This window comes from Anticarsia gemmatalis, chromosome 1 (genome assembly GCF_050436995.1).
Source record: "Anticarsia gemmatalis isolate Benzon Research Colony breed Stoneville strain chromosome 1, ilAntGemm2 primary, whole genome shotgun sequence".
Taxonomy (NCBI): Eukaryota; Metazoa; Arthropoda; class Insecta; order Lepidoptera; family Erebidae; genus Anticarsia; species Anticarsia gemmatalis.
This window is the reverse complement of record NC_134745.1, coordinates 3,591,306-3,606,136: the sequence shown is the minus strand read 5'-3', so window position 1 is coordinate 3,606,136 and position 14,831 is coordinate 3,591,306. Positions and strand designations below refer to the sequence as shown.

Below are 14,831 nucleotides of genomic sequence, written 5' to 3'. Positions count from 1 at the left end.
ACGAAATTGAGTTACACCGCTTTGATTCGGTTTATTCTGTCGATTTTAGTTTTCGCTCGGCAATCTATCAAATACTTAACAACAGTAACAGTTTGCATTTTTATAATATTTAGGTACCTATGACATGAATTACTTTATGGCTCCCAATAGTCTATTTAATATATTCCGATAAAAGCAATTATTCCCTAAGTGCACGTTCATAAAAGTTCCGCTTTTATTCCAATACAACCTATCTGGTTAAAATAAAAATGTTACAAAAGTTTCCACTTTCTATGCTATAACTAACTTTTAAACCGGACTTTTCATACCATAACCACATTAGCCTCTATAAAATTACACTCTACGTTTTTATCATGTTACGTATCGAACTCTTACAGAGCACTTTATTTATAAAAGAGAGCGTAATTTCATTAGTACTACAGTACGGTCCTAATGCAAAACGGAAACGCCTCTCCCTTGAGACAAACTCAATTAATTCCCTTTAAAACACGAGTCCCTCTCAATAAAGCCTTTAAAATTTAAACACATTTTGACTATTTCAGAGATAGGAGTAGAATATACAACGCTGCATTTGAACGGTAATTTTATTTTGTTATAAAAGTAAATCGTCGATGTACATCAAAATATGTGTGTTCGGAATACGATAGGGTTGTGCTTTGCGCATGTCAGTAAGTAACTTGTTGGTCCGCCGAGCGGTGTTGAACGGCAGTGCGGCGCGGCACCGCGGGCGTTTGGCTTGTGTCCGCCTGTAAACGTTTCCGAACGTACAGCTTCCGAATTCGAAAATTTTCCGGTCGGTTTACTCGCATTCTGAATTCGTATTTTCGAACGCGGATTCTTTTGTTATTTATCACCTGTCCAAATAGTTTAGTTTGTTACGTTTTTCGATTGTTTTTAATTACTTTTTTATACTCAGATGTTTATTTTTATTTGCAGAATGTGAATTTTAAAAAGTAACTGTCACCGTTTGTTTTTTTTATAGACGTTAAAATGGATACGACATGAACTTTTTCAGTCCTGTCGCTGTGTTAAAATGTACTCAAAAGTGAAAATTAAAATGACTGTCAGTGGAGTGTAACACAAATGGCTGCTAAAATACTTGTTATCGCTTGGGCGGCCTGGTTCGCGTTGCCATTGGCAACGGGCCATCTGAATGTTCTCATCAGCCAGGCTGAAGTAATGAAGTTGCTGGGTAAGTCTCGATTTGATTACAAACTGTTTCAATATCTCGATGTTATTGAATTTGAAACTATCGATTCCTGCTCGGAGTTAGTTAACGTTGAGTTTGTAGTTGAATATTGTTTAATGTTGGAATATCGTTATTAGAATTTTAGTTGATGAATGTTGGTTTATTTATTTTATTTTAGAATAATTAATGATTACATTCGTTACTATTTTTTAAATGTTGTTTTTCTTTTGTTTTGCAGACTGCATGTTTAATTCTTAGTTTATTACTTTACATCTTTTAGCTTTAAAAAAACCGTAGCTGCCAGGAGGTTGTTTAAGACAATCGCATGTTGTTTTTAAATTGTTTATTGTTTGTATCGAGCTTATGAAAACGGAGTTTAGATGATTTCAAACCGATTTTTTAACGTCAGATGAATATACTATTACTATCATTGACTTTAAAGTTTAACGATTTTCTTTATGAGCATTATTTTGTCAAAACAAAAATAAAGTTATTGGTTTATAAAATAAAATTGGGATTGGGCCTAAAATGTTTTTGTATCTGCAAGAGTAGAAATAAGATTTATTTATTCTACAAGTATTTATGCTTAATAATCAAAATTATTGTCCCCGAAGTAGTTTTTTCAGGAGATAATAGAAACAGAATTGGAAAATATACATTTGAACTTGAAAAATTCAATTAGGTTTATTAGTCAAAACTAAGCCTTTTCGTCCTGCACTACAGAGTTCATAAATCTAAAAGTCCGCGTTGTATCAAATTAGAAACTACATTTACACAAATATTTTAGGAAGCTTTCAATACATAATATATATGGTAATTAACAAGAGTTAATAACTCTATATTTAAAAGTAAAGTTAAGTAATTAAAACTAACAGCGTAATTTGTAAATGGCAATACACCCACAAAGTTGACCAGTAACTATACGATAAGAAAGAAAGACCCACGATGTTAAAGTCCAATATCTCGTGATGATGAGCACAAATCCAATAGGGTACTGTAATTTTGACAATCATAAAGGACAAGATTTGACATAAGTATCTAATAAATATCGTTATGTGCATGTCTTGCATGCCTGTGAAATATTTCACACGGATCTTAAACAAATGAAAAAGCCTCTACATTTTTATATCATAAATTTGGCACAGGTAGGTACCTACCCCACAAAGCACGAAAATATACCTCCATAAAAATGCCCAAATTTTTATCATTACACTATTTGTAGTGTAATAACAATCAATAAATCGTTTACATTATGTTCTACTGCCAAATTTTTATAACTGCAAGCTTAGCCAATACGGAAGCAGAAATCCGTAACCCGTAAAGCTTATTATTTACAACAGTATACACTAAACCAATTTTGATCGTCGCGGGAATCGAACACTAAACCCCGTTCACTGTGCAACCGGAACTACCGTAGTAGTACCAAAAATATCCTTAGTAAATAAACGTAACTGTATACACCATTAGGCACCACTTAACTAATATTTTCCACCCGCGTTACTTGCTATGTGACGCAAACAGGGGGCGGTGACGTCATCACGTCACTTATAACAATTTGGCTTTTACAACGTCACTATCGGGAGCCTTGGCGATAAGCGCAACTGGGGTTGCAAAGTTCTAAGAAAAATTTTCCGATTGAGGCTTTTTTCTGAACATTTTACTTGCTAATATTTTTTCCTAACTGTTAAGCCATTACATATTAGTGGTTTTTAATATAATTCATGTAATAACGATGAAAAAGGGGTTTAGTTTGAATAATAAACATGACATCATAACAATATATATTTTTAGATTTTATCACCTGCCTGTTCCGCAAAAAAAATTGGTTCCAAAAGTTTTACAAAACAAATTACTACGCCTGTAAAAGTTCATTTATCTTATAATTGCTACTAACCTTACAAACAAAACCACCTATCCAACAATTTTTATAAAGAATATACAACTTAGTTCCGTCAAAATTGGTATCAACAGATAACAGCAATTAAACTACAAGTCTACCACAAAAGTAATTAAGTACGTCACTACAATTTGGTATTAACCACAGAATCTGGGTATTACTGCTAAAATTCCCCTTCATAGTTAAACGTACTTGTGCTTGTTTCCTATTTACACACGGTTCATATCGGTGACAGTATCGAAACACGTCGAACAAAGACGTCTCCTCAAACGTCATCCCCAGTTTCCGAAGATCAAAAAATGTAATTATCTACCCTCGATCTACCCCCGACCATTTATATTTGTTCTACAAATTCGACGTATTTCGTACGCAATTGGACGTGTGTCCGTTGTACTGTAGTGGACGGGAGGAAATGAGACGAATATATATTATTAGAGATACAACAAAAAACAAAGAACAAAATGTTTTTCGCAACTTTTATTCATATTCGGATAGGTTTTCCGCGCAGTTTTTACCATCAATTAACTAAAACAAAATTATGAAAAGACTTTAAATTTATTGATGACTCTACTGAACATGGTGAAACCATTATAAGCCATGTGGTAGGCTCTATGTTGTCACATCATGGATATCTACCAGGATATCCATGATACTACTTTGTGGATGACTCATTGTCATATATTTTTAAATTAATGTCTCAAACAATCAATTCTGCTTTTACTGTACCTACTGGTAGATAAGATAACAAATCAAACACGATAACACTTACCGTGTTGTATCCTACAACGGAAACGCACAACCGACTCCACTCCACCGCTAGTTTATTACTTTAGGGAGCCCGCGACATCAGACTATCCGAATTGGAATCTTATTAGAGATAAAAGAAACTTGCCACCGTGCAATGCATACGCAACGAACATTGCCGAACGGTACCGAATGTCCCCGATTGAGTCATAAACTAAACTGTCATATCGTATATAAGAGAGCGAATTGATGTGCAATCTCAATCTGTAGTGCGCAAAATAACATAAATGTTTGGGAATGCGTTTTATTTAACTAGGTAAATGTCATTTGAATTCGTCTTTTTACCGACTTTTAAGAAGGTTTTCAGTTTTACCGGTATTTTTCAGTCTATATAAGGCCATCTGCACCTACAGGTTGAGAAAACTAAACTATAGCTTCTCTATTATAATTATCATGGCCGCTTTTTATAATATAATGCAGAAAAACTTCAAGTTTCTTTGTTAGCCACGCTGGCCGGAGTTTTAAATACCTTTATACGTAAACAAACAGTTATTAAGAATGAAATGGTGATTATAAACAATAGGTATATACGCATTCATGTGCATAATTAAATCAAAAGGGATATTGTCTTATTGAAGATTGATGCTGAACATTATTATCAAAGGAGTCGTCAACCAAAATGGTCACACATTATTAAAATGGGATTATTATTCTAACGATTACTATGAGAATGCATTTTCCGAAAATGGCCGAACATTTCCGAATGCCTCCGATTGAGTCGTAAACCTTGTCATAGAGTAAGGGAATGGAAATACGCGTAATGGTTAGTATGATGGTATATGGAATGTAATATTTTTGCCCCTATCTTGTTCGAAGTAAATTTTGTTACGATGGAATATATTGACGTTCGATATTGTGTTATTTTACGACGGAATTGATGTTTCCGTTATCTTAAGGGTAGTTTTAGGAGCCATTTTGGTTGTAGTAATTTGTATCTTGAGATATGAACAAGTTCTTTTTTGTTGATGTTTTACTGATTGTTCATGTCGCAGACGCAATAATTCAAATAAAAGCTATTTTTTGGTGACTCCAGAGTACCTAAACCGTACCAAGTAATCTACTACAGATTATTCAGAGACTTTGTAATTTGTAGCAAATAGTTTTTATTAAAATCATACACAATATAGATCCACTTCGACGAATGACTGCTCTAATTTAGTAACAAGCCATGACTAAGACTCTTCGAATACCACACTTTATTACCAACCGCACCATAAAACGTCTATCAAAATAAAATTATATCATCTTTAATCAAGCCCATTGATTCCTATCACATCTAAACAAATAACGACATAGTTCAACAACCGAATCCTTCATTCGATCAACGTAGAGTAAGATCCCAGAGCTGCCAGACCTACGTCATTTTAGCAAAGCTGAAACTTTGAGGATTGTTAGTATAAAGGGTCTGTTAAGAGGTATGCACATCCACTACCTTGAAAGCGGGGCCGTTTCTGAGGTAGCGCGGAGTGAAGGTGCGTAAAAAACGACCCAACCCACGTTATAGTAGCAAAGTTGGTTTTCAGATATGTTATTAATGATATTATGTAGAATTAAAATTGACTATTGCCAGACCGTTTCCCGGGGCCATTACTTCTGCCAGACGCCTTAAATGTTATAAAAAAATGAGGTCAACTACGTCATAGTAGCAAGCCTAAATTTTATATATGTTATTAAAGGTACAATTTTAAGACCCCCTGTATGCGGACAGACCATTCCGCGGGGCCCTTCGTCCCCTAGACGCCATTAAACTTTCCCTATGAGTGCGAGAGTAAGAGCATTATTCATATGCATAAATGAAAAACAATTGAATTAAAAAAATAAAAATTGAAAAATTATTGAATACTAACTGACCCGCGCATCTTTGCTTGCGTCACTTAAGAGAGATAGGTCAAAATGTTACATAAACGGGTTATGTAACATTTTTCACTGGTACTCTGCTCCTATTGGTCGTAGCGTGATGATATATCGCTTATAGCTTTTCTCAATAAATAGGCCATCCAACAGTAAAATATTTTTTTATTCGCACCAGTAGTTCCTGAGATTAGCGCGTTCACACAAACAAACAAACTTCTCAGCTTATTAAATTAGTATAGATTAAAAGTACTTGGAATGTTTAGGAAGATAAGTAGCATTATTTTGGGAATTATTTTAAAAATAGATATGGTTTACACTATCCACAAAAATTATGAAAAAAAAATTGTAGTCATTCATCATCATCATCATTATCTGAGCTCTTACTTCCCTCATCAAATTGAATATTTAAATCATCTCCACCATCGTCTTCATTGTTACTTGAATTCTCTGTAAAAAAAAATGTAGGTAATGATGTTGAAAACAGTTACAAGTAGGTATATTGAAATAATTTATAGTTAAAATAAAATACCTAATTCGTTTTCAAGTGATTCGCTTACGAAACTTGGCAATTAGTCACCATCAAACCACTTAAAATGATAATGGTTATCCTTTAGAACCCACCCTTTATTTGCTGGGCTTAAAATGCTAGGACGCTTTATATGAGCATTACTCCAGACACCCGCAATATAATTTGCTCGTCGAAATTGTTGAAGCAATTCAGATTTACAAGGAGGTAAATTACTTGCGTCGAATTTTTTAACATTTTGCCGGTGGAATTTATCATTCACATCGCCGACTGTATACGTGTTAATGAAAAGTTGTAGCCGTGCAGCATCACCTACATTTTTTTTACAGAGAATTCAAGTAACAATGAAGACGATGGTGGAGATGATTTAAATATTCAATTTGATGAGGGAAGTAAGAGCTCAGATAATGATGATGATGATGAATGACTACAATTTTTTTTTCATAATTTTTGTGGATAGTGTAAACCATATCTATTTTTAAAATAATTCCCAAAATAATGCTACTTATCTTCCTAAACATTCCAAGTACTTTTAATCTATACTAATTTAATAAGCTGAGAAGTTTGTTTGTTTGTGTGAACGCGCTAATCTCAGGAACTACTGGTGCGAATAAAAAAATATTTTACTGTTGGATGGCCTATTTATTGAGAAAAGCTATAAGCGATATATCATCACGCTACGACCAATAGGAGCAGAGTACCAGTGAAAAATGTTACATAACCCGTTTATGTAACATTTTGACCTATCTCTCTTAAGTGACGCAAGCAAAGATGCGCGGGTCAGTTAGTATTCAATAATTTTTCAATTTTTATTTTTTTAATTCAATTGTTTTTCATTTATGCATATGAATAATGCTCTTACTCTCGCACTCATAGGGAAAGTTTAATGGCGTCTAGGGGACGAAGGGCCCCGCGGAATGGTCTGTCCGCATACAGGGGGTCTTAAAATTGTACCTTTAATAACATATATAAAATTTAGGCTTGCTACTATGACGTAGTTGACCTCATTTTTTTATAACATTTAAGGCGTCTGGCAGAAGTAATGGCCCCGGGAAACGGTCTGGCAATAGTCAATTTTAATTCTACATAATATCATTAATAACATATCTGAAAACCAACTTTGCTACTATAACGTGGGTTGGGTCGTTTTTTACGCACCTTCACTCCGCGCTACCTCAGAAACGGCCCCGCTTTCAAGGTAGTGGATGTGCATACCTCTTAACAGACCCTTTATACTAACAATCCTCAAAGTTTCAGCTTTGCTAAAATCACGTAGGTCTGGCAGCTCTGGGATCTTGGTCCAACGTTAAAAACGACAAATTACATTTAGGTGTCAAAAATAATAGACTATAGCGACATCTGTTGGTGAGAGGGGAATTAATGACAGTTCAAACATCAATTTGGTAGGGGCCTTATCGCAGTGTGCCAGTGTGGGGTGCCAACTACTTACGTCACTGCAACTTGAATGCCTGCATACGTCGGACCAAGATAATTGGATTTTTTTTTCTTTTTCTTTTATATGAGATTGTTTGTAGAAAGAATGTGATTGCGCTTTAATTAGTTTTTGTGGTGTAATGTTGAGAAAAAAATGAGAGAGATTTTAGTGTTATAAGAATTTATTCCTAGTTATTATAATTTTTAATGTTTCCTCTCTAAAATAAATCGAAAAAAAAACCGATTCTCTATGTAAACAGGGAAAACTGCAATATTACTGATTAAGTCATTAATAATAACGAAAATAAGTTCGTGTCAAAACGAGACACCAACGTACCCCAAAGTACAAATGCAAGAATGCGTTAATTATTGGATCAGAATAACAGGACAATAAAAGATTAAAAGATACCAATAGATTGGAAGGTGTGAAAATCACTTCGAAATAACGAAGCCTCGAACAGAAACAACAAGCTTTAGCCTAGGTTACCTCAATATCATTAATGCTGAACTTCTGAGAACTGGCAACTTGTAGTAAAGAGAATCTATATCTATGTATGTATGATAACGAGAACTGGAGAGCAATTGGATAACAGGTAGAGCTTGTACGATGTACTTGTGTGAGGCACAAAGACGTTCTTAGAAAAGCAAATTGAGATACCGTAGTCTCTGCAAACTATGTTTAGCTAAGCTAGCTTGCAGAATGTTGTTTTAGCCAGTAATAATACAAGTTCTAAAATGTTGTAGCGTCCGAGCAGCACACATTTGTTGTATTTTAAGAAAATCTAGATTTTAACAAATAAAAACAATGCTAAAAAATATATTGCTAAGATTGACAAGCAACCCTGAAGGGTCTACAAACAGTTCATAATGAGGTCCAAAATGCACTACAAAATGCCTACCCATTTGAGACTACTTTCCTTGCTTAATATGAGTCATACCCAAGCAGTGTGATGATAATGGGTTGAAGAATGTACAATACAAAAAAGCTACAGTAATTCTATAAAATATGAGAAATGTACTGCAATTTTTCCTTATTACACCAGTAGAACAATACAAGCTTTTACCAACCCCCAAAATGTTCCATAACAAAATCACAAACAAATCCGGGCCATAAGGCGCTCATAAAAGGTCGGGTCATATAAATTTATCAGCAAGGATGTTTGCACCATATTATAAGGAAATAAACCACTTGTTGAAGTCATGCGTGATGGTGGAACATTACCCTGGCCTAATGTAGGAGGTAATATTGATATCATTGACCCTATTACAAGGCCGTTATACGCCCACCATTTGCCGAAATCAATTTAATGTGTAAATTATGTTTATTTAGGAATAGTTGTTACACAGTGGTGTTATTAGGTGGTAATTCTAAACCAAAAAAAACTTGTCTCAATATTTCTTTGTACTAAAAATACATATAAAATGAGCACTTGTAAAATAAACGACAATTACGTGGCAAACAGATACTCAAACCATGCATCCGACAGAATGGATGATTATTACTTGCACTGTGGACTGAATAATTTTACAAACAAGCCGCTAATTAAACTAACAATTTATATTAAATACCCACATTTCGTGAAACAAGAGTGTAACTCTTTGATAAATATACTCACAAAGTTTGCTATTACCGTCAAACCTATGCATCTTGTCAACCCCAAAATAAATCAAATTTATCTCCAAACCACCTCAGTTAATAGCCCACACAAAAAACTGTAAACTGAGCAGTTACAAAAAGCCCACGTGTCTGCAACCCTTTGCTGTGATAAAAAACGTTTCAAAGTTATACGTACAGTGTCATCTACAACGAATCGCGTTACACTTTAATTGGACAACCCTGCTGTCATTTTTCAAACGTTGTTGAGTCCGAACGATACATCATGCTCTATGATTTAGGGTTGTACCCACTAGTTTGTACAAATTGACGTAATAGCACTGATTTAGTTTGTTATTTATGGCTCTGAGTGTTGATTTATAATGGCACGTGTCAAGTGAATGTTAAGTGACATTTTTTATATCTTATGTAGATATTTTTACAAACAATTTACTACGTATTACTGCATAGTTAGCAAATCTTACTACTTATATACAAGTTGTTATTCTTTTTGTTGTTTAACATTAAGATCGTATACTTAATATTTTTAGATATCTTATCCGTTCAACGTTTAAGAGAAAAATAAATCATAACTTTATACAACTTGAAAGATTTATAGATGGAAAAGTAATCTTCTTATAAACGCAATTTGAGATAAATATAAATACAAAATATAATGTTCTTAAAAATACACACAAGCTTTAGGAGGCAACTGAAAAAAAAACAAAGAACGAAGCGCTAGTGGAAAACATTTTTTCAACGTAACTACTTTACTAAAGATATTGTTATTAACACTACAAACATTCAAGTCACAAATAAATTTAATGAATGAAGAATGATGAAACCAAATAATTAATAAATGACACACAAACTTCTCTGAGAAAATTGAGCCTAACTACAACATTAATCAGCTCAAAAGTAAGAGTGAGGTAATTACGACCTATCTAGTATTACTTTAAAAATATATCGTCTAAAGCCATTCAGGTATGTAAAATACAATAGACTCCGTTATATTTCACAGTGAACATTCGATAAATGTCCACCACGAGCTTCGGTCTCCCCTAACGCAAGCCGTAACGACCTCCCAGCATAATAAAAAAGAACATAATGGTTTGATAATACCATAATCACCTTGCTTAGCAAGATTGATAACAGCGGTAGAATCAAGTACCTGGACAAAGTAACATAGAGTCTTTTTTATTTCGTTCTTTTGTGAGGCTTGACCTTTTATCGAGGAATTAAGCCACCTGATCGAGAGTCGGTACTTGCTTTAATTAATGTTCTAGTTAAAATTTTATTTCCTACTTAAAAAATAATTGATACTATATAGAGGCACTTTGGACTTGTCCATCAGTGAAACTACAAAAGGGGGTCAGAAGTTTTTAAAAATCTTAATTTTTTATGACGTTAAAAAACATCAACATTACTTTTGTGTTCAGTAAATAACAAAAGCATGTCCTTTATCATGAGAAATGATGGTGACTCTAATGATATGTAAATGGTGTGAAAAGCTCAAATATTTAATGCGGCGTCATTAATCACACGAAAAAAGAAGAAAATGATACCTTCAGTATCTGATAGGTCATTGTACCGCGGTTGTTATAATGACTACTTTTACACCAACATAAAATCGTAATAAATGAACCGAGAGCGCAAAAGTCCGAAACTTTTTCGCACTCAATAAAACATTTGATAAAATCTCCCAAAGGTCTTCATAAACTAGACCCCAATGAAGTGACTTCGTTTGTTACAATGAGAGCGATAATTCAACAGTTATCATTTTTGGCCCGGAATTTGCGTTTCCGAGCCCACTGGGGGCCGTTTGATTGGACACCGCGGGTTATTGCTATTTGTGTTTTTTTTGCCTATAATTTATTGCGTTTGATACAGTGTGCGCGTCGGGAGAACGTTTAAAATGAGTTGGAGTTGTAAAATTTTTCTTACGTAATTTACGAGCCCGACTTTCGTTTTTGTTTGGCGGTGTCTGCTGAAAAAATGTATAGAATATTTTTACTTTGAAGAACAATTATAATAGCGATAAGTTCTGGTACAATTCTTATCAAAAAGCGGGCACAATTTATTTTCGTTTATAACTTGTTCGAACTTTTAATAATAATTCATACTAAGCCTAGTCATAAATTCATGAATTCTTGAAGCCTGAAATATGGTAGCTATTAAATAGCGTAGTTACCTACCTCGTAGTTAGGTAATAGGCTGTAGTCTCTTGTTATTCTACAACAAATTTCAAAAGTAATGCCTTGCTTGTTCAATACTTGACAGTGCGTTTTAGACACAACATTCAATAATAAATTTGCTGTCAAAAATAAACATACACGGAATAAATCGCCCACCAAGTAGTCATTATTCCAAATTTGACGTTACTTATGACAGCTGTCACTTTTGACATTTCGAGACGTCAGACGAATAGAAAATGTTAAGGCAATTACAGTTGGAGTTACATAAGTGGCTGGAAACCTATAAATAGAGGACAAAGCCACCGTGGGAAGCATCTGGTGGCCGTCGCGACGTACAGAACCGTTTGTCAACCCTTCCGACGACAATTACTATTTACGCGTCCGCGGAACTCTGAAAATTAAATGTCATTCGTGTAACCGGAGTCGTCTAATGCCCGGTGTTTATGTCGTGAATAAACTGTGAACTTGTATTCTTGGACGCGGACATTGAACGGTTTGTTTTGACTTGATGGTAGGGTTGATGTTGAACCGATACTTAAGGAAAAGTGTCGTGTGACACGGTGGTAATAAGGTTCTATAAATAAAGTGTATTACTTGAAATGACTGCTTGTCCACGATTTAAGCATTAAATAGGTATCGGCGATGGCTTATAGTCCGTCAACTTTGTAGAGAGCCTTGTATGCAACGTTCGCGGCAATCGGAGGTATACAATATCCTAAATTAAGAGTGTCACTGATCCTGTGTTGTATGCAGCTGGCGGTGGCTTGTTTTATACAGAAAGGTTATTTTAAACATACAAACAATTCTTAAATATTATCTAGATACATTGTTGGACTATAGCAATACTTTTCAAATACAAAGAATCCGGTTATGACGCGAAATTGTATCTTGGAAAAGTTTATTAGTTAACTAATATAATAAAATCTTAAACTTTCGTAATCTTCCTACTAGAGTAACAAAATAAATATTTTATGTTTCACATCGAACTTTTTCCAATATTCTAATTAGTATACGTTAAGCTAAAACAAAGCACACACTTAGTGTGAAAGTAAACGAGCAGTATGTTTACGTTTGCGCCACGAGAGTGCACGTTGTATGGCAAAGTGCTCGCGTGATTGACTTATTGCTTTCCTTATGGAGAGTTTTATTGAGTGTTTTTAGTTCAGCTGGTAAAGTGACGTCATAGTTGTATTTAGAATTTGTTACTAAGTATAATTTATTCTGTACTTTGTATTTATTTTTTCTCCGTTCACGATTTCGATCACTAAAATATTATGTAGGTACCCTATGTTACAACAAAGGTTTTACAACAAAGGTTGGAAATTATTATTATGATTTCCGATTCACAAAAATTCCGAATCACACTAAACTCACGAATAACGATCAGACGATAATGACACAGAACTAGGGCACATTTTGGAACAGTAAATATTATCTACAAAACTACATCGACAACATTTACGACGTCACTCCTAAAATCTCGAAATAACAGAAAAAGAAACACCAAAGCTGTAACGGGAAAAATATTTTCGTTCTCGAAAACTAAATCATAAAAAGGGAAAAACTTCACCCAAATATCAACAACTCTTCCAATGTTTTTGCTGAAACTTTATTTTTTATACAACTTGCAAGGAACGAGGGCGGACGGTAGAATCATTTATGTAACGAAACTTCGTACAGCCAGCCCACTTGTTGATGGAAGTAACTGTTATTTCTGATAAATTATGGCTAAAAAACAATAATAAGATACCGAGTTTGGTGTTCTTTGGGGTGCTGTTTTTCTTTTTGTTTTTGAGATATGATATTATATGATATTACGGAAGCGAAGTTGAAGTCAGGTGAGGAGTGTGTTTGAACCCAGTTTTAGTTTTAAAATATTGAGACTACCTCCTCCATATTTTAAAACTAAAACTGGTTCTGGTAGAGTTTTTCAAACATTTTAGTGCTCGATATTACATGAATGACAGTACCTATTGTTACGATACATATCCGTAATTATGATTTCTCAAAATTTTTTTTAAACATTATTTAAAAGGGTTACAATTTTTACTAACGTCTAAATACATAGTAAAAAATTTAATAGACCACATAGCCGTTCCAACTCAAAAAAGTCCCAAATGAACCGAAAATACGTCTAAGTTCTCATCTTTACCAAAACTTATTTCCGCAATTGACACTTCAACCCGAAATCGAGGATCGATGGGATACCCTTGTCCTACATAATATCCACTACAAACCGACTATCCGATATCAAAAATATCTGGTTTCCGGTTAATTTCCCTCTGTGGGTCCCACAATGACATTATTTTAGGACTAAGTGGGTCTCATGCACGTACGAGCCCGCAACAAGTGGGGCCAAATATTGTATTAATGACCGTCCGAGCAGAAGATTGCGATTTATTTGCGAATGGTGCGAAAGAAAGATTACTTCGGTTATTTTATTTGGAAAAGTTAGTTCTTTTGTTGTTACTTCCGTTAAGTTATTTGGCGTGGAGTAGGTATGAGAATTTTCAAAAAGGTTTTATATGTATCTTAATGCAAATTATTAGTTTTTTTTTAATATTTACTTGATAACGTAAAAAATAATTCGATAATTCCTTGTCTAATGTACTCTTTTAATTCATATACAATACGCAAACTTTTATAGGCAACAAAAAAATGCACATGCTTTTTCTATACTTTTCGTTTACGTTCAGTCGACTAAATTATGCCAACTATGATGTCAATGAATATAACAGAACGTTACTATCAAGCTAGTTATGCTACTCACATAATTCAATCCTAACACTATATTAAACTGCTAGCAAGTTGTAAGCGTGTCAATGTTTTTGCTAGGTCACAACATTTGAGTAATGGTGCAGTGTCGGCCGCAGCCGCGTCCTCCCGCCACGCCACCCGTCTTTAGCGTCTAGGAACCAATTTAATGTAGCGTAAGCTAAGGATGCTTTGACGTATGAGTTTCAATTTAGAATTTGGAATATGTTATTATTTTTTATTAAGTTTTTTTAAAAGTACATAAAGCAGAAATTAAAGTTTTTTTCCCAAATTGAATAATACTTTGAAAGTAGGGGTATAGTTAAAAAGTAGGGGCTATATTTTAACTGACAAAATGAAATAAATGGTCACAAAACAAATTATTAATATATCTACAAATTATTGTGTGTAATGAAATATTTTTTACAGATAATATTTGGCTCGTTATAAGTAAAGCCAAACACTTGGAACACATAAAATAAACTATTCATAACAACATATGGAACAATTTTATTTAATACGACTGAACAAGCTCAGAACATTTTACCAAGTAAAAAAAAAGCCTATAATCCCTTTACATTCAT

The 14,831-nt window shown here is 34.0% G+C and overlaps 1 protein-coding gene across 2 annotated transcripts in view; it reads left to right on the top strand.

The window, feature by feature from the left end:
• The first annotated feature begins 686 nt into the window (after positions 1–686).
• Drl-2 (tyrosine-protein kinase derailed 2) overlaps positions 687–14,831 on the top strand; it is a 59,012-nt gene continuing 44,867 nt past the window's right edge. Inside the window, exons 1-2 of one of the 2 annotated variants that reach the window (XM_076113020.1) lie at positions 687–793; positions 937–1,192. In XM_076113020.1, the coding sequence (XP_075969135.1) occupies positions 1,084–1,192 (109 nt within the window). In that variant the 5' untranslated portion in view covers positions 687–793; positions 937–1,083. The remainder of the gene's footprint in view (positions 794–936; positions 1,193–14,831) is intronic. The other variant, XM_076113029.1, reaches the window with a different exon arrangement.